The sequence below is a fragment of the Trachurus japonicus genome, chromosome 20, assembly GCF_045865225.1.
Source record: "Trachurus japonicus isolate A0001 chromosome 20, Traja_1.0".
NCBI classification, from domain to species: domain Eukaryota; kingdom Metazoa; phylum Chordata; class Actinopteri; order Carangiformes; family Carangidae; genus Trachurus; species Trachurus japonicus.
Window position 1 is genome coordinate 25,592,628 of NC_140926.1, and position 25,202 is coordinate 25,617,829.

At 42.2% G+C, this 25,202-nt stretch overlaps 1 protein-coding gene across 8 annotated transcripts in view; it reads left to right on the forward strand.

Moving 5' to 3' along the window:
* LOC146967009 (band 4.1-like protein 3) overlaps window positions 1-25,202 on the forward strand; it is a 52,250-nt gene that overhangs the window by 12,976 nt on the left and 14,072 nt on the right. For 3 of the 8 annotated variants that reach the window (XM_085763216.1, XM_085763217.1, XM_085763220.1), the window contains 11 exons: window positions 437-534; window positions 1,801-1,976; window positions 3,337-3,420; window positions 10,120-10,224; window positions 10,997-11,154; window positions 12,690-12,737; window positions 12,851-12,880; window positions 12,970-13,149; window positions 16,064-16,093; window positions 19,194-19,631; window positions 23,332-23,427. In XM_085763216.1, coding sequence (XP_085619342.1) covers window positions 437-534; window positions 1,801-1,976; window positions 3,337-3,420; window positions 10,120-10,224; window positions 10,997-11,154; window positions 12,690-12,737; window positions 12,851-12,880; window positions 12,970-13,149; window positions 16,064-16,093; window positions 19,194-19,631; window positions 23,332-23,427 — 1,443 coding nt within the window. The remainder of the gene's footprint in view (window positions 1-436; window positions 535-1,800; window positions 1,977-3,336; window positions 3,421-10,119; window positions 10,225-10,996; window positions 11,155-12,689; window positions 12,738-12,850; window positions 12,881-12,969; window positions 13,150-16,063; window positions 16,094-19,193; window positions 19,632-23,331; window positions 23,428-25,202) is intronic. The other 5 variants (XM_085763218.1, XM_085763219.1, XM_085763222.1 and 2 more) reach the window with 4 other exon arrangements.

The window sequence follows — 25,202 nt, forward strand, 5'->3', positions numbered from 1 at the left end:
TCTCACAGCAACCAGGTCTGCACTGCTTCAGCATTCACATCCTATTCACAGAGAGCAAGAGTAGCAGTAGGTGTTGAACAGGATCATGTGGGTGGTAGGTTGTCATCAATTACATTTGTTGAGACTGTCATGTAGTAAATCTAATGTGACGTAGTTTTTGGTAATGTAGTGAGGACATTAAACCAAATGTATTTGACTTTGATTACAAATGTTGTATTAACAGTAACTGGAGGATTGCCCATTCTAATTCTAATATGTAATATTAGAATTACACGTGTAATATTTTGTATTATTGTAATACGAATATATATCACAGCTGATGTTTGAACAACCTGTGTAATACTGCTCAAAAATGTGTTACAGTGCCACCTGTCCTTCGAACTAAATCCAGTAAAATGTGTGTGCAGATCAAGGGTCTCTGTCTCTGTGTCTCCAGTTTGACCAGTTTGAGTCGACAATTGGTTTCAAGCTGTTCAACCACAGAGCAGCAAAGAGGTTGTGGAAGGTGTGTGTGGAGCATCACTCCTTCTTCAGGTTAGTGCTGTTGTGTTCAAAGCAGTGTAATTAGTGTAATTAATTAGTTATAGTCACTAGTTACTATCCCCAAAAGTAACTCAGTTAGTAAGGGAGTTACTACATGATAAAAGTAATTAATTGCCAGGAAAAGTAACTACCGGTATTCCTTTTTTTTCATTAGGGCCACGGGGCAATTGCACCAAGCACTGAACTGAAAATAATGTGTATATAATGTTCACTTAAAGGGATAGTTCAACATTTTGGCAAATTGGCCCATTGCCATAATCCCTATAGTCATAGCAGTAGGTTCATTACCTTTAATTGTCGGTGCAAGAAAGAACGGCGGAGCAGAGCCGGCAGCGGCTCATGGGATTTCTTGGTTTCCCTCATTTCACTCATCAAATACACAATCCAACAACTCCACAACGCTCTGGTGGACAAGTATGAGATAATAACGGAACGTTACCAGACAGAGTTGTTTTAGAGGGAAATTCATGCAAAACCGCTGATGCGTGTTGCCTTCAGGGACAGTTGTTCATCAAGCAGTCTCATTTACCTCGAAAACGGTTCTGTCTCCTAACATTCCGTTATTATCTCATAGCGTGGTGAATGTGCAGCTCACAACTTGTCCACCAGAGCGTTTTGGAGTTGTTGGATTGTGCATTTGATGAGTTTGATGAGGAAAACCAAAAAATCCCATGAGCCTCCGTAGCGTAGCTCTGAGCAGCTCACGGCTCTGCTCGGCTGTTCTAAAAACAGCTTGCACCGACAATTAAAGGTAACGTACCTACTGCTATGACTATAGGGGTTATGGCAATGGGCCAATTTGCCAAAATGTTGAAGTATCCCTTTAAACGGGTATATTATTTTCTGATGGGACTTCTTGAGTCAAGTAACGTTGAGTAACGGTGCACTTTATTGCCAGTAATGGTAATGGTGTTGTAATGGGAAAATAGTAACTTTTTTGAGTACTCGTTGTCGTACTGAAAAAAGTAACGTTGTTAGTAACAACGTTTATTTTAACCCCGTTATTCCCATCACTGGTTCAAAGTCATGGCACCATGTGTGGTGTGTTTGAGGTCATAGCATCTAGCTGTCTATGTTCAAGGTCATGTCATGTGTGGTGCATTGTGGTGCATTCAAGGTCAAGATAGGACACGTCAATGTCATGAACCACAGCAAACCATCACACCGTTACCTTGAGGTCAGGGTGCGTTCAAGGTCATGTGATGTGTGGTGTGTTCACTACTATAATGTGAGGTGTTTCCCTCTGCTCCCTCTCAGGCTGGTGTCTCCTGAGGAACCCCCCAAGAAGTTTCTGTCCCTGGGATCAAAGTTTCGTTACAGCGGTCGGACTCAGATTCAGAGTCGCAGAGCCAGCGCTCAGATCTCCAGACCAGCACCCAATTTCCCACGATGCATCAGCAAGAGGAACATACTGAGCCGCAGCCTGGACGGAGGTAGTAATCCATATTCCTACTGTTTCCAGGAGTAATGGTACTAGAGTACTGGTCAGGCCCGCACGTCATATCATTAGTACTGTTCTTTGTAACTACTATTGGAACCTTTGGTAGTACTGGTCCTTGTGGTCTTAGTTCTACTAGTAGTATTGTCCCAAGTACATCCAAGTAGTAGTGGTCACAGTAGTAGCACTGGTAATTGTAGTCACAGTTGTAGTTCTGGTCCCAGTTGCAGTGCTGCACCTGGTAGTAGTTGTGATACCAGAAACCTGCTACAGACGGCTAGCTGAGCTGGTTGAGCTGTCTGCTGCAGGTTCTGGGGGTTCAGGTACAGCAGTCCGGTTATACAATTCCAAAACACTTTATTTGCCCCTGGGGGCAATTTAAAAGAGCATGACAGCAGCTTTAAAAGGCAGCACATGCCACAGACTTAAAGACACAGCAGTCAAGGGTTGACAAACACAGATAAAAAACACACACAAGTAAAGTGCTTAGTGTAGTGCGGTTGTAAAGTACTTAAAGGGATATTTCAACATTTTGGTAAATTTGCCTATTGCCATAATCCTTATAGTTTTACGAGTTACCTTTAATTGTCGGTGCAAGCTAAGTAAGTATTTCCACGTTTCCCTCATCAAACTAAAAACACAATCCAACAACTCCAAAACACTCTGGTTGACAAGTTGTGACCTGCACATTCACCACGCTATGAGATAATAATGTAACATTACAAGACAGAGTTGTTTTCGAGGCAAATGCGTAGCCGGAACTACATCCCAGGAGTGTTTTGGAGTTGTTGGATTGTGTATTTAGTTTGATGAGCGAAATGTAGAAATACCGTGCAGCTCGTGTCTCTGCTCCGCCGATCCAAAAACAGCTTGCACCGACAATTAAAGGTAACGAACCTACTGCTATGACTATAGGGATTATGGAAATAGGCGAATTTGCCAAAATGTTGAAATATCCCTTTAAGTAAGAGTTGAGGAGCTGGATGGCCCTGGGGACAAAGGTGGCTTTCCTCCGCTGTGTCCTGCAGCCAGGACAGCGGAGCCACTGAAACTCAGAAGATAAAATGTGAATGAGGTCTTGTGAAGTCCTGTGACTGTCTGTGGGCTGGTTTCAGTGTCAGTTGATGTGATGAGGGGGTGAGACCTGGACGAGGCTGCTCTGCTCAGTGATCTCTGAGCAGACTTTGACTGTGTTCAACAGGCGATCTCCAGGCCAACCTGCAGAGTGATGGAATGAAACCAGCATATGCAAGAAAAGGTTATGACATTTTAAATGAAGGCATACAGTAATAGAATGTGGTGAGATCAGTTATTTCCTGTATGGTTTGTGAACTAAGTTTTTCATTGGTCATCAGGTTCACGGAGAACGCCCACAGCCTCTCTGATTGGCTCTCCAGCCATCACAGCTTCTCCCAAAGCCAATGGTGGTACATACACAGGTAGAGCTCACTACTGCAGGAGTGTTGCTGCTGGCTGTAGTAGCAGCACAGCAGTGCTGCAGTGCTGCTCTGAGCCACAGCTCTGAACGCTTCACTTCATTCATCCTGCTGCGGGCCGGGGTGCTGTGTTCTGAATGGCTCTACAGGCTTGTCTGCTTTACTGAGATACACCTGGGATCAGCTTTGTTCTTTCCTGTCCAGTCAGCTCTCACACTCTGCTGATGTAATCAAATCATGTTGTCAGGTCCACACCCGCACATACTGTAACATGAGAAGAATTTACAGGTGATAACAGCTGAGTGTTGACATTTTGTCCTTCCCAGTTAAATTGCAGACAACATTTACCCCATAGTCTGGTAACAAATGTGTCTGCTTTAGAAACATAGAAACTCTGGCCACCAAGTCAAACACTCATTATGAGGGCTGGTTTGCTGTGTTTTCTTTATAGGCTCTCACCCATTACTTCCCATTATACCCATGTTAGGCATCACATTTATCATACTGTAGTATATGATGGTACATCATGGTATACAGTATGCTGTTACTATCATAGCCCTAGTTGGTAACATTACGTTACATGTCCAATGCTTTTCAGTGAGGTTCAGGGATCAAATCTCACTCACATACAATCACATGTTTTAAGTCACCTAAGAACATTTTACAAATCTATATAATGATGTTTATTTAACCTTCAGGGTCGCCACTGACCCGTTTTTAGGTTTTTAATGCGTTTAAGTACGACAGAAATGTGTTTATTGCATCAAGGCTTTTTGAAGAGAACCTATATTTAAACAAAATAAAACAAACAAAAAAATTACACAAAATTCTAAAATGCTCTGGTTAAAATGATGACATTTGTGTTGTTAGGGCCGGCTACGATCTGGTTATAACGATAAGAACAATAATGAGAGTTAAAACTGAAATCATAAATGTAAAACCAACCTTTTCATGGATAAGTAAGCATGACAACGTAACCAAGAGATGAGAAACAAATGGGATGATAAATAATTGTTTTAGCGTGTTTTACAGCTGATTTAAGACTTGGGTCAAGATATGGGAGCAGAAAGCTGTAAGAGGAAGGTTCAATTGAAGTCAATGTGTATACTGACACTAAAGGCCCAGGGGCCCACAGCAAAAAATATTAAAACCAACATTTTCATGGATGAGGAAGCCAAATGATTTAACCAAGAGATGAGAAACAAATTGGATGAAAAAACATGTTTTTGTGTATTTTACAGCTTAAGACTCGGGTCATGGGTATAAGACGAAGAGCATTACAATAATGGATGTAGGGAAGTCATGAATAAGTCATGGAGTCTCTGTAGCAGAGAGTTGGCGTCATTCAGAGATGTTTGTCAGACTGTGTTAATGTTTCTGATGAGTATTAACTCTGTTAAATGCATCTTGTCCTTTTGCAGTAATGGCCGAGGTGGTCTTTCCCTTCGTTAGTGCTTCCCTATAGGCTCATAATATTTGGAGAGCAGGTTGGGTTGATGAGTTTGTGTAATCGTGACCTCCACATATCCATCAGAGCAGGGTGATGAAGGTCTTGTTCTTCCTGTGTGTGATAGTGTGAGAGGAAGGACGCAGGAGTTCTGCCCCGTATGTTCTGACTCCTGCTACTCCTGCTGCTGCAATTAATAGAACATAACTTGACCTTAATAGTTTAAGTCGACAAATCATTTCCTATACATTGATTTATCTGTAGCAGCCACTCTATTATAGACTATTAACTGCCATACTGTTTATTTATCTGTATACATCTATATGATCTTAACTGTAATCTATCTGGATGAGTAGGCTGTGTGAGTAATAAAAGTGTTAGGTGAGATGCCACTCAGAGGTTAAGGCCAACATAAACTGTAATCTGTCTTGTCTGTAACAACATCTATGTCACGTCTGTCCGTCCTGGGTGAGGGATCCCTCCTCTGTTGCTCACCCTGAGCTTTCTCCGGTTTTTCCCTGTTAAAAGGGTTTTAGTTTTTCCTCAGTGGATGTGAGGGTCTAAGGTCAGAGGATGTTGTTATGATGCCATGTAAAGCCCTTTGAGACAAACTGTTTGTAAAAACGGGCTATATTAATAAAATTGCCTTGCCTTGCCGTGCCATAGGTTAGTTACTTTGCAAGACAACACTATATCACAGTCACAGCTGTGTTACTCAGGGAGAGACCAGTCACTCAGGCATTAGAGCTGTCATTTGTGCACGAGTAAACAAACTTCACTGAAGTATTGGTCTGGTTCACGTCATGAGAAATCATCTCTTCACAACTCCACCTATTGCTTCAATGAGTGAAACGCTTTAGAGCAGATTGAAGATTTAGAGTTTTTAATCAGATCAGTTAATTAGAGACTGTGGTGTAACATATGGCGGTTACTTCAGTTAGTTATTGTGACTCAACACACTAGGACAGACTGACCAGCACCACAAACACATGTATTGTCTTTATGTTCTGGGACTCCGGATGGAAATTAGCATCGATGCTACAATCCGGCACATTTACATGTTTTTATATGTAGATTGATGTGCACTGTCCCAGTCAAATAAACAAATAAAGTAAAGTAAGTAAAGTATAGTTTGTAACATGGCATGACCTTTATATTGGTTTTATATTACATAATAGTTTTAGTCAGGCAATATTTGGCAGTATGTTACATTCTAACCGACTCTACACACACACACACACACACACACACACACACACACACACACACACACACACACACAGACAGACAGGCAGCAGCTTCTGTCAGTGACAGACTGCAGCCTTCAGCTCCCCCACTTTAACATGACACCAAGTACTTTAGTCAAGGTGAGCAGCTTTTAGCATCACTTAGACCTCTTCAGCGTTAGGCTGCTGTTCTGACTGAATCAGGTTAGATTGTACTGTGTTACAGTAGAACAGTTTGAAGGATTAGCTGTTGAGGTTAGATTGTACTAAATTTGTTGCCAGGAGGTCTTTCAGACTTTTCTCACATCAGATTGTCCAGTCCAAAGTCTGTCAAGTGTAACTGTATTAACTAATTAATTGGATTAATTTAAAGCCCCAGTACGGAGCTTTTAACTGGACACGCAAACGTCTCTGGTTTCTGCTGATGTGTCTCTGTTACCTACAACAGCAAATGAGCCCATCAGTGTGAAGATACGCTATTCTAAGTAGTCTAATTCTAGAAGGAATGGTTGGGTCAGAGCACTGACGAAACAATACAGATAGATATATTACGCTGCTAAAAACAAAAAAAGCAAGTCCCGTCTTCTTTCCGACGTTTCCAAAACAAATCTACACGCGCCGGCCAGACAAACGTCTTCATGACAGTGGGAAATGCAGTCTTCATTCCACCACTTCCGTCCACAGGGGCCGCCAAAATCAACACTAAATGAAAAGTCTGTACAGGGGCTTTAAACTGTCTGCTGTTTCAGAATGCAGTTCATCTTTCTTGATATTTTTGAGCCATTTTGCACAATTCACTTGAAATTCACACCTATTTTGTACATTTTCAAAAATTCATACCTTTCTCAAACATTTCATGGCATTCGGTAGAAGTAGTAGTAGTAGTAGTAGTAGTAGTAGTATAGTAGTGGTAATTGAATTGGTTCTGCAGACTGCAGACCCTATAACTGAGGTGTTTTACAGTCTGATGACAGTTGGACCAAAGGATCTCCTGAAGCTCTCAGTCCTGCAGTGAGATGATCAGCTTCTTCTCTGACCTGCCTGAATGTTGTGGAGATGGTGGTTGGTGTTGTCTAAGATGTTCTACATCTTACATTGCATGTGTTTGTCCACAAGTCCTGAGTGAGTCTGGACTCCTGCAGGGCATGCTGCTGCTATTTGATGCATACATACTGAGTATAAGTGTGTTCCTAGGTTGAAGTTTGGGCTTAGACCTCTGACAGGACGTTGTGTTCAACACACTTGAAAAGTCAAAGAGCATTATTCATATCTACTGTAACTACCTGGGCCTGGTGGAGCATAGAAAGAACAGCATCATCCACTTCAACATGTTCCTTGTGGGCAAACTATAAAATGTCTAGAGTTGGCAAAAATCTGAAGGTGATTTCTGTAGGAATGCTAAAAAGGTTGAAACAGAAACTCTCATTAATTTAAATACAGTGCTTTGAAAAGTTAGACGTCAGAATGTTTAACTGTGGGAGGTGGCTATGCAAAAGCTGAAAACTAAAACATGTTGCTGAAACAGTTGAAAGCCAAATAATTCACTTCCATTGGCAGAAGTAGGAACAAAATGAAAGAAGAAATAATTTATATTTGTGACCATGACCATTACACTAGGCACTATGGTGTTCATTACAAGCTGACTTGAGAACAGTTTGAATGACAGTGTGTTGATGGTATATACATATATAAAGTCACAGCCAAGCCCTTAAATCAATAATCACAATATTCACACCAAACTATCATTAAGACCTGAACTGTTTGTAGATCAAGTGTGAGGGTGAGAACAACCAGCCAGCAGGAACAACCACTAGGTGGTGCTGTGAGAATAACCTAATATACACACACACGTCTACAATTTGCAGATTGTAAAATGTTGGCCAGTCAGGGGTCAGGAGCATGTCAGCAGGAGTTATAGTGAGTTGAGATTTCTTGGCAAGGAACAATTTTCACAGTGTCACCACAGACCAGTGATTACTGACAATAAAATGCACCGTTACTTGACTCAAGAAGTCCCATCACAAAATAATACACTGTATTACTGTTTTTCAGTTTAGCAACTAGTCAGAAAAAAGCTGTTTTTGGAACTAACCAACTCACTGAGTTACTTTAAAGCCCCGGTATGGAGCTTTTAACTGGATACGCAAAAGTCTCTGGTTTCTGCTGATGTGTCTCTGTTACCTACAGCAGCAAATGAGCCCATCAGTGTGAAGATACACTATTTCTAAGTAGTCTAATTCTATACCTCTGGAAGGCATGGTCGGGTCGGACCACTGACAAAACGATACCAATAGATATACCTCATCCATATGCACGCTGCAGATAGCTGCTAAAAAAAAAAGTTTTCAAACAAGTCCCGTCTTCTTTCCGGCGTTTCCAAAACAAATCTACACGCGCCGGCCAGACAAACGTCTTCATGACAGTGGGAAATGCACATGGGTGCAGATCCCGGGGGGGCGGGACTAACTATAACAAATTAATTTTTAAAAGTAACATGCCCAACACTGCCTCAGACAGGCCACCACACTAACACACACAGCTGTCATTCAAGGATCTTGTGACAAAGAATGAGGTGGATCAGGTCAACTGTGTGGGGTTAGTGGATCCCATTGGAAAAGATGATATTTCCTGTTGTGCTATGAGTAACACTAAATATTCACACATGGATGTGTTCAGGGTGAGTTTGAATAAGTGTGGACACTGTGGGTCGTAATGTGAGTGATTTGAATTTTTATGGTGAATGATGTAAATTGACGGCATGGCCACGCCCTGTGACAAAACGTTAAGCTTTTATAGCTTTTAACAACAAAGCTGTGACGATGAGGCAGACCAAATATGCAATCAATTGGATGTATTCTCTGGGAGGAGGTTGTTAAAGGGATATTTCAACATTTTGTCAAATTCACCCATTGCCATAACCTATAGAGTTTTAGTGGTAGGTTCTTTACCTTTAATTGTCGGTGCAAGCTGTTTTTCGATAGGCAGGGCAGAGATGTGAGCTGTTCAGCTAACGCTACGGAGGCATATGGTATTTCCAGGCTTTCCCTCATCAAACTCATCAAATACACAATCCAGCAACTCCACAACGCTCTGGTGGACAAGTTGTGACCTGCACATTCACCACGCTATGAGATAATAACAGAACGTTAAGAGACAGAGTTGTTTTCGAGGCAAATGCGTAGCCGGAACTACCAGACACGGCTGCTGGACAGAGTGATTTCAAAAGCAAGTAGTTCAGAGTATTTGCTTCATACATGTATGTCATAATGTTACATAATTATACTTCATAGCGTGGCGAATCTACGGATCACAATTTGTCCACCAGAGTGTTTTGGAGTTGTTGGATTGTGTATTTAGTTTGATGAAGGAAACATGGAAATAGTGCGCAGCTCACGTCTCTGCCCTGCCGATCTAAAAACAGCTTGCACCGACAATTAAAGGTAATGAACCTACTGCTAAAACTCTAGGGATTATGGCGATGGGCGAATTTACAAAAATGTTGAACTATCCCTTCAAAGTATGAGGTCCCCAAATCGCAAAAATGGCGCCCAAAGTGAACATTTGGAACAAAATGACCGACTTCCTGTTGAATTAAGACTGTGGGTGCATGAGGTTTTGTGTGTGTTCTGTGATCCTGCTACTTCTCCTGCACGACGGTGAAGCACAGAGCTCAGGTTTTTAGTTGGTGGCGCTATCAAGTCATTTGTTTGGATGACAAGAAGTGTGACACTTTAGGTCGTCACTATGTGGTCCTGAATGCTGATTGGCTGATTGGCCCAGGCTGTTTTTTTTGCATGCGCCCTGAGCTCTGATTGGCTGAGTACGCCGTTGCCTCGACAACGAGCTGCAAGTCACGCTTTGCTGCTAATGAACATGGGAACCGGCAGACAGCGCCACAAGCGGTCGCTGTGGTTTCTTCTGCTGCAGCTGCCCGATGGTTGCTATGGTTACCATCCCTGCGGACGCCGACGCCAACATTGATGACATCACAGCCTGTGTGTTTATGTGTGTCTGTGTGCGTGTGTGTAGATATGGGCTCGGGGCTTTACGCAGCGTCCAAAGCCATCGCCTTCAGTGACCTCATCACCACGGTGACACCTGAGAGGAGGACAGACGAGAGGAGGGAGGACCAAGGTAAAGAGACGGCCAATCAGAGGAGACATATTAAAATCAACATGATAACTGTATTATAACAAATACAAATTCTATTTTTTATTGCAAAAAAAGGCTATTAGAATCATCAGTAATAAACCTTTAGTCGCCTGAACATTTTGAAATTCAGGGACTTAGTTGATTACATTACAATACAAACCATGTACAAAGCAAAAAATAAACTTCTTCCTCAAGATATCCAGAATCTGTTTAAAATGAAGGATTCCAGTTATAACCTGAGAAGACCACTATTATTTGAGAAACCAAAGACTCAAACTACTGTAAAAAATCACCGTCTTTCTGTTAGAGGGGTTAACATCTGGAATAATTGTCCTGAAAATATTAAATTATGCTGTACTCTAGTCCGCTTTAAAAGACTTTATAAGAACAACATAATTTCTCGTTACAGTATGGAAAATTACGTTCAATGATTTTGTACTATTTTGGGTTATGCGCTGTGTACAATTCTTTATTTTGTTGTGATCAGAAATTTAAGTGTACTGATTAATTTTAAATGTCTGTGATCTGATCCTTTTGTATTAATGCATATATATATACAGTATATATATTTTTTTTTAAATTTTTTAAGGTAAAAGGGGTAGGGGTATATAAGCTTTGGCTTCAACCTACACCCTTTCGGTTATATAAGCTTGATATATACCGAAATAAATAAAATTCATTCATTCATTCATTCATTATCACTCTTGTCTCCTTGTCTCCTCTTCCTCCTCTCTCTTTGTCCTCTGTCTTCTAGATGAGGAGGTGCTGGTGGTGGAGGAGGTGCAGCAGGTGATGGAGGTGCAGGAGGTGATGGAGGTGGACAATAGGGAGGCAGAGGTGGAAGAGGAGGAGACCAGAGTAACAGAGATTTCCCAGCAGAGTCCTCCAACTCCTCAGAAGCAAGACACCAAGGTAACACACACATGTCCACATGTAGTCTGTGTAGTTGAGCAGGGTGAAGCTGTTGTAGCGGAGGCTGCAGTTTCAGGACCGTTCGGTTTTCGTCACAGCGCCACCTACAGTATGTTTAGAAGGACTAGAGAGGATTTTTTTTTTGAACCAAGTATTTATTGGCATTCATATGTATTAGCACATATCTTTCTGTTACATAGCCTACATATGAAAAAAACCAAGATTATTCATGAAATGTATAAACTGAACAGTCAAACAAATAACAGTTTGGCAAACAACTTAGGCTCACTGGACTGTTTCTAAATCACAAATACACTTGGACAGTTCTGAGATAGCATAGTTTGACAATGTTTCACATTGGTAGATTTAAGTATTTGCTTACAGGGCCCCATCTTGTTGTGAAAATGTCCATCTTAAGATGAAGGTGTGCTTATCTTCTCCATCACTATACCTTTTTCACTCTCTCCTGCCACTGGGGTAGGCTATAGCAGGAGGGAGTGGTTTTAACCACAAGACAGTTATCATCTTCCTAGCTATTAATAATAGGACATGAATAGATAGCTTCTTTTTTGGGGGATAATATAAAATTGTGGGGTCAGAGGTAAATCAATGTTTAATATATAGAGAGGATTTTTTTAGATGGCAGAAAGTGAATACAGTTTTACAGTTTTAATTGTTTGAGGTTACTACTCTAAATCTATCTGCTATTTGTTTGCCACATTATGTGTTACTTGATAAGTTTACCCTTCGTAAAGTTTGCTAATATGATACTCCTCGAGTATGACACTTTTACGATATTTTGCCGCAACTGCGTTCGCTTGTTAGCATGCTAACTTACATGGATGCTATAATGTTACATGCTAACCTTTTTTGGAAAAAAAACAAAAACATAAAAAACTATAGCCAGTGGGTTTATTCTGTTACTTAGAGAAACAACAAAACATCAAGTTGGTTTAATTAATTACTTTAATCCAGATTTTTGCCTCTTCTCTACCAAATAGCAACAAAAATGATTGACAGGCTTCTCAACTGTATAACACATTCACTGACATCAAGGAAAACACAGACACACAGAGCTGTGAAAGGTTTTAGCCATCATATTCACAGTGATAGATAACATCACAACACATGAACCTAAATGTCAACATGTCAGTCTGTTACAATACGTTAGTACCAAATACTAGTAAGTCGGGTGGTCAACTGTGTGTGACAGGAGTGGAGAGGACCGTGGAGGTCAGGCTGGGCTTGTAACTAGAAATCATAACACCTTTCATTACTCAATAACTAAAAACAAGGTAATCAAATTACAAGAATGCGTTAGTACTAAGGCGTTACTACCCAACACTGAAATAAGAAAGTAGTTGGGTTCAGCAAAGAATAAAAATAAACTGCTGGTAACTGCACCCTCCACTCAGTAGGTGGCGCTGTGACGGAAATCGAACGGTTCTAAAATTGCGGTCCTAACCACTATTGGACATAGTTTAATAATTGTTCATGATGCACTTGAATTGATGTTGAGTTGTGTTTGTGTTCAGACGGAGCTGACGGACACAGCTGTGGATGGAGACCTGACAGCTACTGAGGTATATCTGGAGATGAATGAACACTTCACAGCTTCACAGCTCATACTGTGTGAAAGACATTGACCTGTCTGTCTGTCTGTCTGTCTCTCTGCCTGTCCGTCTCTCTCTGACAGTCTGACCAGGATGAGGATTTGAAAACTCAGGTAGATCTTGTTTCAGTAAGCAGGATGTTGTCATGGTCTGTCCTCAGTGTTCTCAATGTTCACCTGTCCTCTTGTCTGTGTGTCCTCAGGAGACACTGGGGACTCCTGAGGAGGAGCAGAAACCTCAGAGCACCATCTCCGCTCTCAGACGCTCCTTCTTAGAGTCAGGAGTGGAAGGAGGGATGACAGAGTGGGAGAAGCGTTTGGCTTCTTCACCTTTACATCGTGTCGACGACTCCCCGATGATTGAACCTCTGGAACCAGATGAGGTGAGCAACAGGGAGGAAGAAACTCTGTCTGATGTAGTGTAGCTGTCTCCCAGTCCCGGGCCTCAGCCTTCACAGGTTACATTTGAATTTTAAAATGCTTCTTCTCATACGTCCTTTTTGTCTTGGGCCACAAAAGCTTCAACAGGTTGATCTGTCGTAGTCCAAGATGATAATATGACAAAAAAACTAGATGGGCAGTTTGAGGATTACTCTATGTAGATATTGGGTCTCAGCTCAGTTAGAGTAGAGTAGAGTAGAGAGTAGAGAATACTTTATTCATCCCGAGGAGGGAAATTCATATTAGTGTAGTAGCTCACACGACAATGACACAAAAAAGAAAGAAAGATGGAGCAGGGTCGCCGGATGGAGCAGGGCCGTCGGATGGAGCAGGGCCGCCGGATGGAGCAGGAACCGCCGGATGGAGCAGGAACCGCCGGATGGAGCAGGAACCGCCGGATGGAGCAGGAACCACCGGATGGAGCAGGGCCACCGGGTGGAGCAGGAACCGCCGGGTGGAGCAGGAACCGCCGGGTGGAGCAGGAACTGCCGGGTGGAGCAGGACCGATGGTGAAGAGGCAGCTGGGTGGATCAGGATCATTGGTGGAGGGGCCAAATCATTTTGCTTATCTGCCCCACTACTATATTCCTCCATCTTGCAGCAAGGAGAGAGGAGCCGTCCACCACTGCTGCTTTCCTGGTCAGTCAAGGTGCCATGAAGTGGATGATCCAGGCCGTCCAGAATTGCCTCCTCCTTCTTCAGTGCTCTAGTGCCTCAGGATGTTTAGTCTGTATCCTAGCAACAACTTCATGGAGAACTTCAGATGGAACTTAAGCAGTTGCCATTAGGTGGGATGTACACAAGTGTTGTTATGATTCGAAAAAATAAAATAAATGTCTACTTTCTGAGTCTTCACCAATATCTCCAGCTCTTCATCACTCTTGTTGGGCAGAGAGTTGATATTTCCAATGATGACTGACCTCAGAAAGGACTGATAGGACATCTCCACCTCCAAGCCTTTAACTTTGCACCAGCAGCAGCACAACAACCACCACAAAAGCATCTCTTCAGATCATCTGAGGACAGGATGGTGGTGTCCTCCAGATCTGTCCATTTTCAATGAAAGAAGCTCATCTCTGAAGAATCTCTTCTCCCCAGAGAAGCATCCATCAGTAGATAACAAAAAACACAACAAAAATAAAGCAAATGTTGAGTAAAAACTCAAAAACTCAGAGCTACCAGACTTTGCTGCTCCCAGTTGAAGCGCATGTTCTAAAAGTTAGTAGGAACGTTAAAAGACATTAAAACCTCAAGACCAAGGCAAAGCCAAGTACATGTTTGGACGTCTGTTAAAGGGATACGCCAACTTTTTGTTCGTGTCTTGCCTCACTCCCGAGTCCATGACCAGCAGATAGACACCATCCTTTCGACTGTGCGTGCAGTAACAAGGGAGATAGAGCTGTATTGCCCATGATTAGCTTAGCTCAAACGCTGGAAGTGTATGGGTAGTGTTAGCCTGCCTCCTACCTGAGCCGAAATCAGCCGCCAGAAGCTGATTTCATTTAAGCTCTAAACTCTGTAAATATATCACTTTATCCACATTTCAAACATGTTTAGGCGAGAAAGTAGCCGTTTAGATCAGCAGTGTGTCGTTAATTTGTCTAAATTCCAGCTGTTTACAATTTTGTTCGGATGAATTCGGCGCTACTCAAGCTAGCTGTTGTGACCAACGCAATTCTGGTTACTCTCACAAAATAAAACACCCGTTGCCCTTTACATACAGAAAACCATGACGATAGAATTTGTTTTTACTTTGAAACAGGAAGCTAACCTACCCTCAATGTAGAGCGCTTGAACCAAAATAAACCGTCTTTGCTTGAACCCTCCGTTTTGACCGATCTGGTCCCGTTACCGGCATTTGACCGCTCAAGATGCCTTACCGGAGAGTTCTGTCAACTCTGAGACGAAGATCGGCCCGACACGAAAAAAAAATGTTGGCGTATCCCTTTAACTGTGATCAGACAGACAGAAAGTTAGAGAACACAGATTTACACTCAGAGATAGAAAGAGAATGACTCATAGCAAAGGGTCACTGGCTGGACTTGTGCTCTACCAGGTGGACACCTTAAGACAGATGATATTTCTTACTATGTCTCTCACACAGATCATAGCCTCTGTCTGGGATTCACAATGGTTTAATCTCTAATCACTCCAAAATATTACAGTGTTTTACAGGTCGTTAAGGGTGCACTCACACTAGGCAATAGCACTGTGCCCAAGCACATTTTCTCCATTTGGGGGGACAACTGGCCCCAGTGTGAGTGCACCCTTAGTCTAACTCCCTCTGTTTGATATGTAGAGTTGGTGGTCAGTTTCGTCCTATCAGCTAGCATGAGGCCTCCCTCTCCCTCTGCCTTATATTATTAGTTACTCAGGTACCTCATTTAGTGATAATGACACATCTAATTAAACCTGTTTATTTGGTGTAACGGGGGGGCTCAGTGTATTGGAAGTGCTCCTCCTCTTCCCTACTAGCAGCCTAAGAAACCACAGTGGCTCAGTAGACTGAATATTACAAGAGGTGTAGCCCTAAGCCTAAATCAAGTCACCAGGTCGATACCCAGGCAGCCTGTGACTAGTGGTGGATTTATCATCAGTCATCATTCCACTGTTGTGGTCCGGCCCTTTACTTGGTGACACTTCAGTCGTGTACATCTGGTCAGGCAAAACTAAAGATCCTCCCTAGGTCAGACCTCCAGGCCTGTGGTGGATGAAGGATCAGCCCCTGAACTGGAACACAGCTTATATCGTATCACACATCTGCCCTCTGCTGGATGATCTAGATATATGCTATCCTTTCTGTCTGTTTCTGTCTGTTTGTCTGTCTGCTTGTCTGTTTGTCCATCTGTCTCTCAGCCCCCTCCCTTGGACAGCAGCTCTGCAGAGGTATGTGGACCAGGCTGGCGGTCAGACAGTAATGGTGTCCTCCAGCCAGTAATAATAGGTCTGAAAAACTCTGAATATGTGCATCTTGTTGATCCTCCTTCACTGTAAAGGCCGTTTACTGGAGGCTTCTAGTTTTCAGATCACATGGTGTCATGTTAGACCCCCTGTTTGGCTCCAGACTGGTTCTTATGTCAGAAATCCAGCAAATCCAGCAGATCCTGCTCCTCAGGGAGGGATTAAATACAGAGAAAGAATCTCACTGTAATAGCTACTATGCAGATGAAAACAAACTGCACCGACAGTGTTCAGTGACAGGAACATCCAGCCACCAGAGTGACATCATAGGGGTGTGAAGGTCCAGACACATTATGTTTCCATTACCCAGCAGCCACCTGGACACATGATGCTGTCACAGCTCTGGTGTAAGCAATCAATACCTATTTATCTGATTTTGAATCCAAATCTGAATCTGACACTGATTCTGAAACAGAATCTGAATTTAAAGGGGTATTTCAACATTTTGGCAAATTTGCCTATTGCCATAATCCCTATAGTTTTAGGAGTAGGTTCATTAGGGTCCGGGCAGCTAAGCTGCCGGGACACTATTGTATTCCTAGGAATTCTTCTTCTTCTTCTTCTTCTTCTTCTTCTTCTTCTTCTTCTTCTTCTTCTTCTTCTTCTTCTTCTTCTTCTTCTTCTTCTTCTTCTTCTTCTTCTTCTTCTTCTTCTTCTTCTTCTTCTTCTTCTTCTTCTTCTTCTTCTTCTTTCTTTCTTTCTTCTTCTTCCAAGGAAGTCATACTTCCCATGGGCGAAAACTCACCAAACTTTGCACAAAGGTTCAGTCCCATGCCAGATTCACTCAACTCCAAGGACATGTGCCCCCCCCCTCCTAGGGGGGGCACAATAAGCGTTTAAATTTAAAAACTTTAAAAATTCCTACCAAACCAACGGTAGATGCTACAGTGTTGAAACTTCACCACAATGTCGCCTCAATACTGCTGAAACTTTTGTCCACTTAAACTTATTACAAATTATGAAGTCCATCACTCTGTTTTTTTCAATAACTGTAAAACTTTTAAAATGTATCTCCTCCCACAATTTTTGCTCAATTGTCTCCAAACTTGCTACAGAGCATCTCCAGACCGTCCTCCACAAAACTTGTTTCTCGGATTTTTGATTAAGCAAAAATTGAGCCTACAGTGCATGAAAACGTTTGACTGTAAACAGTACTGTAAACATATACCATCAAATTCTTGCTAAATACATTTTCAAACTTCCTGAAAAAAATGAGAATATTCTGGAGTCATGGTTGATGAAGTTTAGCAAATATCAGAATTTTAATTCAAAAACTGAATTTTTGAGAACATTTTGAATTCTGCTCTCATGGAAACAACTGCAGTCAATGTGAGAGTGGAATTTATAAACATCAGATTTTCTCTTATGAAGCAAAACACTTATCATTAAAAACAAATCACCAACATTTCCATGCTGTCAAGATGCAATTTATGTATTATCAGATTTTTGTTTAGATGACTGAATTATTGACATTTTGACCATTTCATCACAACAGCTGCCCGGGCACTGGCTCACCTGAGTGGATAAATGAAGCTACACAGCAGGTCTCACTACAAGCTAATTAGCTCAGCGAGTTAGGAGCTGGTTCTTGGTGTCAGAGATTGTGAGTTCACGACCCAACAAGGATGATGATGACAGATCAAGATGTCACATGTCCTCAAGCTGTTTTGCTGTCTAAATGCAATTTATGTATTAACAGATTTTTGTTTAGATACTTTTTGAAATCTGCCTTGACAACAGCTGCCCGGGCACTGACTCACCTGAGTGGATAAATGAAGCTACACAGCAGGTCTCACTAACAGCCAATTAGCTCAGCGAGTTAGGAGCTGGTTCTTGGTGTCAGAGATTGAGAGTTCGAGACCCAGCAAGGGTGATGATGACGATGATGATCCAAATAGCTTGGACTGGACCATGTGCGAAAGCTCTTAACATCTTAGACTCATAGTAGATGTTTGACAAATACATATCATTATTTTACCTCAAAAACTGATTTTTCTTTTTACTGTGGTTTCAAATCTGCCTACGCGACAGTGAATGGTTTACTCAATTTGTGAAGCCACTGTTGAATGCCACTTGTCAAGTAGCTCAGTGCGATAGACAACGGTCTTTGGTTCCCGAGGTTGTGGGTTCAATCCTCAACTGATGCAAATTGAACATTATAAGGTCAACTGTCCTGTCTTCCTATTCTCCTGTTTGTTGCTCAGAATTGCCTAAATTTGCCCAAAAGTAGCCCGGACCCGACCCATCGCTGCGCAGCAGCTATAATTACCTTTAATTGTCATTGCAAGGTGTTTTTAGATCAGCAGGTCAGAGATGTGAGCTCTGCGTGGTATTTCCATGTTTCCCTCATCAAACAAAATACACAATCCAACAACTCCAAAACACTCTGGTGGACAAGTTGTGACCTGCACATTAAGCCAAGCTATGAAATATACTTATGTAACATTACGACACATGAACAAATACTCTTACTTGCTTTTGAAATCACTCCGCCCAGCAGCTGTGTCTGAAATGTAGTTCCGGCTACGCATTTATCTTGAAAACAACTCCATAACGCTCATGTGGACAAGTTGTGACCTGCACATTCACCATGCAAAGAATTATGTAACATTATGAGACAGAGTTGTTTTCGAGGCAGATACGTAGCCAGAACTATATTCCAGACACACGGCTGCTGGGTGGAGTGACTTCAGAGGCGCAATTAGTTCTGAGTATTTGCATCATGTGTCGTAATGTCACATAATTATACGTTATTATTTCATGCATGGTGAATGTGCAGGTGCACGCCGATCTAAAAATAGCTTGCACCGACAATTAAAGGTAATGAACCTACTCCTAAGACTATAGGGATTATGGCAATGGGTGAATTTGCCAAAATGTTGAAATATCCCTTTAAAACTGACAGGAGTTTGTTGATCATTCAGGTTTCAGTTCTGGGAGCGTAAAGTGACTGTACCATCAGCTGTCATTGTGTGAGTTAATCCATCAGTGTGTGTGTTTGATGTTGCTCACCTGTCCACTCCAGGAGGGCGAGTACATAGCAAACCAAGCTCCCCCTCAACCAATCACAGAGAAGAACTACACTGTGGGGCAGTGCTACGACACCAGCTCGGGTAGGATTGTCGCCTTGACGACCAGGGACGATAGCTCTCACGTCGCCGTGCCGAGCGCTGAGATGGGCAGGCAGGTTCGAGTCATCCCGTTGTTGTCCACTGATGATGATGTCATGACAGAGAGACCGCTGATTACGATCCGTGAGGTGAAGACGCCGACCTCGCCCTCTGAGCCGCCTCCTGGTCTCGGTGGTGTCGGAGGCGGAGTGCTGGACCTCCAGGGACTCCAGACCTCTGTGATGTCCAGTCTGCCCCCGCCCCTCAGTCCTAAAGCATATCTGGACGAGCTGAGCCCCAGCCCCGGCCTCAGCCCCGGCCCCACCAGGAGGTCTCCTTCCATGGCCAGAGTGGTACGCAGCGCTGATTGGTGATCAGCATGGAAACCAGCATTAGGAGCACACGCAGCCACCTCACTGTGACACCTTATCACTTTTTGCACCAGAAACAGCTGGAAGCTCAAGCCCTAGACATAAATACATAGATGGCACATTGGCACTGGATGGTATGTCAACGTCACCACCATGTTAGTCTGGGCAAGACTGGCCTCTAAAGAACCCAGAAGAGCTGCAGTACGTCTGTATAAAAGCACAATTGTTATTATAACTCTCTTTAAACTTCTAGTACTTAGAATCATGATCATTCGGCAGGAGGAGTGTCTCAACAATAGCTTAACATGGAGACAATAGCGTACTAATGGAGAGACATGACAGGTGAACTGGGTAAAAAATTAACAGATATCACCATGAAACTTCCCAAGTTTACTTCAAGTTTTGTCAAATTTTACGTTTAAATATGTAAAAGAGGCAATATCTAATCAAATATGAGCTCATTTTCATACCTTTCCAGGACATAAATCTGAACAATAGATAAAGCTACTACTTTCAAAATTCTACTAAATTTTACTTTGTTGAAATATTAGAGTCAAAAGAAGATTTCTCTCATTTTATCATTCCATAAAAAAAAGAAAGAAATTTACCATGTTTTTGGAAATAAGATGTGGTATAATTTGACCTTGGGGCAGGTAACCCTGTGCTGCTCAACTATGGTCTGGTAGCTGGAGTATAGTGTAGTATATTCATGGTACTTTGTGGGTGGATCCTGTGCCTGCATACGTTCTCTCCGGGTTCTCCACTGCAGAATCTAATTTATTTTTTCTACCATCGCCACCTTGTGAATATGTTAATGCTGCTTTAATTTCCCCTGTGGCTCAGTGAAGTAGTTTATCATCCAGACACTGACTTTAGAGGGCAGATTGACTGCCGCACTCTTGCTTGCGGACTCACTGATTTAAAGGGGACATATATTATGGAAATGTCACTTTCTGAAGGCTCTTTAACATATATCTGGGTGTTTGTCTTGCCCTCCGACCCCCAAAATGTGAGAATTGACAAAAACATCTGTGATTTTCAGGCTCCCTAGGTTGAAATCCATGTGGTTTTACAAGCTGTTCCCTCAGTTATCTAGCAGCGATGGTACCAGTAGAAGGTGCAGAGGACCACAAGCAGTGGTTTATTTGCATTTAAAGGGACAGACACTGAAAGCAGCCGTTTTGAACAGGGCTGTTTAGAGAGGATGAAAAGAGCTGTGATGTTTGATGCTTGGGGGATTTTGACCAAAGCATGTCACAGACATGTCTTTAAAGGGATAGTAGCATTTTTTTAAAGTGGGGTTGTATGATCTACAAATAGCCCCTCAGTACTTTAATTGCAGAAACAGCCTTTTTCCGCAGCCTAAAAGAGGTTTTACCTGAAAAAAAAATACACAGTTCCATTGGTCACTATAATATAATTTTTTCCAGCCCTTCAAAGTGCAGGAAAAACGCTGTTTTTATTTGGACCTATAATCAACTGCTGATCGGCGGGCGCTAACCCTGGGCGGAGGGATACGTGAGTTGGTTAGGTCCAAATAAAAACTGCGTTTTTGGAGGGCTGGAAAAAATTATATTATAGCGAACAATGGAACTATGTATTTTTTTTTTAAAAACTTTAAAACTTAAAAAAAAAAAAAAGCTACTATCCCTTTAAGACACCTGGGAACTATTTCAGTTTGTGGAAAAGGGACAGAATATGTCTCCCATAACATGCATACACTCCTTGTAGAATCAGTAGTAAACTATTATAACTTACCTATTATAAACTATTGATACACCTAAACTATTGTCATCCTAAGTAATTAGGGACAACGCTTTAATTTTACTCCATATAAATTATAAAGCCTGACTATAAAAACAGCATATTTGTTGGAGTGCTCTTCATCCCCCAAACCCCCAGCTCCTCTGTTTCTTCCTCTGACAGGTCAGTCTTGCCAGCAACAGTGGTGGCAACGTTCTTATATTGCAGCAACAGACGGAATGACAAATCCGGCATCTATGTATGTGTCGATGGTTCAAACTAAGCACCTCAGCTCCAGGAAACAGCAGAGACCTGATGGACCAGGAGGAGGTCAGGTCTGATAGGTCTGTAACATCAAGCTGAGACACTGCAGAAGCAGAGCAGCCTTAAACAGTTCAACCTAAGTCTCAATCGGATCAGGGAGAACCAGAATCTGCTGGAAACTACAGTCACAGTAGCTCCACCCTCACTGTTCTTCAGCGTTGAGCCGCAGTGAGTGGGTCAGAGCGGCGGCGTGGAGCTGCAGTGGCTCCACAGGGAGGCAGCGTGGAGCTGTAGTGTTCAGTTTAAACTCTCCTCAGCTTCTCCCTTCACCTCCTGCCAAACACCATTCTGTTGTGCTGCTGGGTGGGGCTTCTCTCTCTTTTACTGCTCTTCAAACCTGATTTTGCTGCTTTTCACCTCGTTTGCATCAGAGGAATTGTTGTATAACTTCCAGTCAGTCTTAGTACTACTGGAAAATTCAACGTTGTAATGGTGTCACATGGTCCTTGTACACAGAGAGACCCCCTGTCACATGTCTATATGAGGGTCCTGTCACATCAGAACCAGCATGGTCAGCGTTAACAACTTGAAACTGATGATCGTGTACAAAACCTCTGAATTTGTAGCTTTGTTCCTGTGTGTCATAACTTCCTGAATGTTTGTGTTGTTGTGTGTATCCTTATTATTTGTAGATTAGGTCCCTCTACCTGTTCATAGTGCAACACAACACACCTGACTGCTTCACCACTGTACCTGTGTAATCACAGTGGAAAAAATGATAGTTTGTTACATTATGTAAGACACTTAAAGTGATAGTTCACCCAAAATTCAAATTTCACTCATTATCTACTCACCCTCATGTCAACTAAGAGCTGTGAGAATTTTCAGAGTCCTCCGTTCCTTCTCTGAGTTACGGGGGGGTCCGTGCAGCAGTATTTGTCCATATAATGGTTGTCAATGGATACCAACTTTCTTCGTCCAAAAATACACACCAAAAAACATCCAAATACCTCCATACTACTCGTCTGTAATGTCCCTCTTGTATTGAAGCCCCGACATGAGAAATTGTTCCGAAAAAAATTAAATAAGTCTATATTTTAAGCTTGTTTGTAGCGGAAGCTCCCAGTGTCTCGGTTCACTGCTCTTCCTGTGTCAGTGCAAATCTCACGTGATTTGCACTGACCGGCGGAACAATTTCTCATGTCGGGGCTTCAATACAAGAGGGACATTACAGACGAGCACTATGGAGGTATTTGGATGTTTTTTGGTGTGTCTTTTTGGACGAAGAAAGTTGGCCATTGACAACCATTTTATGGACAAATACTGCTGCGCGGACCCCCCCGTAACTCAGAGAAGGAACGGAGGACTCTGAAAATTCTCACAGCTCTTAGTCGACATGAGGGTGAGTAGATAATGAGTGAAATTTGAATTTTGGGTGAACTATCCCTTTAACACTGGTTAGTAATATAATCATTACTAACAACCCCCCCCAACCTGCATGGCTGCAGCCTGGCTGTCAGAGTCTAGTTTTCTTTTCTATTATATTCTTCTATTCACTGAAAAAAAGATTCAGTCTAAAGTGTCCACCTCTTGTTTACCTGTTTCTCCTTGTGTGCGTGTGTGTGTGTGTGTGTGTGCGCGCGCGTGCGTGCGTGTGTGTGCACTGCATGCGCAGCCTAAACCTACATTTGATGAAATGTCTCCTGAACTGACGGCTCTGCTGAAGTCGGCCAGAGAAACAAAAACATTCAGAGACCACAACCTGCTGAAGGTGCTGTCGACCTCTCTGTCTCACTGTCTCCCTGTCTGTCTCACTGTCTCCCTGTCTGTCTCACTGTCTCCCTGTCTGTCTCCCTGTCTCCCTGTCTGTCTGCCAAGGTTATTATAGTTTTTCAGTTCACTTTTTATTTCAGTTTAGTTTTAAGTTCAACAAGTGATGAAGCAGTTTTAGTTTAGTTTTTATTTTTGAGGAGTTGACTAGTTTATATTTAGTCTTAGTTTCAGTTTTTCAAGTTTTAGGAGAAAGCCTCTGTCAGACCTCTGAAGATGAATGTCCAAATTTGTGGGATTATTATATTTTTATTGCACATTTTAATAAATTAATTTCAGTTCACTAAATTATTTTTTCACTGCTAGTTTTAGTTTTAGTATATAAAAAAAAAAGTTAACTATAATAACCCTGCTGTCTACCTGTCTACCTGTCTGTCTCACTGTCTGTCTCACTGTCTCCCTGTCTGTCTCACTTTTTACTTGTCTATCTTATGGCCTACCTGTCTTTCTGACTGTCTTCCTCTCTACTGCCAGTCAGTCAGTCAGTGAGTCAGTCATTCTGTCAGTCTGTCTGTCTAAGAGACATCCTTTCATCTCAGTGTAAGAGGTTGTTGCTCATTATGTTGTATTGAATCTGATCAGATCTCAAAGTCAAGGTCACTTGATATGTCTCCCTTAGGAGAAAATTGGATTGGTAGAAAAAAAAGGATACAGCTGCACCAACATGACATAAAAAAACAACTCAAACATAAGACCAGCCACACGTAACAAAGGGACGAGTGCTCAGATGTGCAATACAGTTGTGCATGAAGAGCTGTGCAAAAAGAGCTGCACAATTTAGCTTCAGCGCTGTTGGTTTAAAAGTTTTACTGAGAGACGGATGAAAGAGTGCTTGTATCTGTTGTGTTTACACACAGTGTTATCTATATCTTCTCCCTGAGTTCAGCACTGCGTATTCTAGAGATAGCACATGAGTAGAATCAGATAGGATGCTATTTGCCTGTCTTGTTGTAGCCTGTTCAAAGAGTTCCTGCAGGCAAATTCAACCTGGGGCTATAGTTGACTAATATTTTAGGTCTAAAAGAATGAAACTGAAGATTATCTTTATAATGTCTGCTGTTATACAGTAGTTCTGTCTGTCTGTGCATCGCCACAGCAGCGTATAATGGGAGCATACCGATATTTACATCCTACAAAACCGCAATTTTTTTCCACAGACAACACGCAAGGCTTTGCGAGACTTTGTATTCCAGCTGTTTACAAAAATGTTCTTTTTCCTGAAGTAAACAAACCCCTTGGTGTATGTTTAAAGCCATATCTGACGTTGTCCGTGAAAAAGAAAAGCTGTTTTGTGGGATGTAAACAGCCTAAAAAGCCTAAGATCCATCTGCTCCCATTATACGCTGCTGTGGTGATACGGGGACAGACAGAACTACTGTATAACAGGAGACATTACAAAGAAAGTTTTCAGATGCATTCTTTTAGACATAACATACTAGGAAAATATAGCCCCAGGTTGAATTTGCCTGGAATTGTCCTTTACAGTAAGTTCCAGAACCAGTTAAAGGGATAGTTCAACATTTTGGCAAATTGGCCCATTGCCATAATCACTATAGTCATAGCAGTAGGTTCGTTACTGTAGATGCTTCTGTGTGAGTTCAATGATCACACCGTGTCTCTTCAGATTGTAGTTTTATTGAAACTCAGGGAGCATGGAGAGATAAACTTGCACTCAGCCTAGCAGGCATAACCAACTGAACCCCGATAACCCAAACA